At 26.0% G+C, this 605-nt stretch overlaps 1 protein-coding gene across 1 annotated transcript in view; it reads right to left on the reverse strand.

The window, feature by feature from the left end:
• LOC107611864 (beta-galactosidase 6-like) overlaps window positions 1-605 on the reverse strand; it is an 18,094-nt gene that overhangs the window by 15,401 nt on the left and 2,088 nt on the right. The window contains exons 2-3 of the mRNA XM_016313748.2: window positions 437-532; window positions 219-331 (exon numbers count right to left, since the gene is read on the reverse strand). Of these exons, the coding sequence (XP_016169234.1) occupies window positions 219-331; window positions 437-532 (209 nt within the window). The remainder of the gene's footprint in view (window positions 1-218; window positions 332-436; window positions 533-605) is intronic.

Raw genomic sequence — 605 nt, forward strand, 5'->3', positions numbered from 1 at the left:
TCTACAATCAAGAGTTTAATTAGATTTTTTATCACATATTTTTTGAAAAAAATATTTCGTTAATTTTAATATTTTTGACATAAAAAATAACTTAATTATAAAATTAAAAATATCATAAACTTTTTGGGATTTAATTAAAAAAATATTATAGAGATCTAATTGTAAATTTGGTAAAACTGATCCATAATCAATAGAGTAATTAAACCTAAATATAATACCCGTATGTCCATTCACTCTCAATGAAAGGTCCAATTCTGAGGCAAACATACAAGCCTTGAGCTTGGATTTCCTTTATGAATCTGACCAAGTCATATCTACCACTGAAATCATACTGTTGCATTGTATGTAGTATTTACATTCTAATTAATCACTTTTAATTAATAAAATTATTATATCAAGTATAATAATATTTCTCATGAGAATATTGAATAGCTACCTGTCCAGGTTGAGGCTCGTGTAAATTCCAAAACACATAGGTTTGAATAACATCCAATCCTCCTTCTTTGGCTTTGCCTATCAAATCTGGCCACATCTGCAACAATTTTATTCAAATCATCTAAATTATTTATATGTAAAATAATAAAATTATAAAAGCCTTGCATAGG

The sequence above is a fragment of the Arachis ipaensis genome, chromosome B08 (genome assembly GCF_000816755.2).
Source record: "Arachis ipaensis cultivar K30076 chromosome B08, Araip1.1, whole genome shotgun sequence".
Classification (NCBI taxonomy): domain Eukaryota; kingdom Viridiplantae; phylum Streptophyta; class Magnoliopsida; order Fabales; family Fabaceae; genus Arachis; species Arachis ipaensis.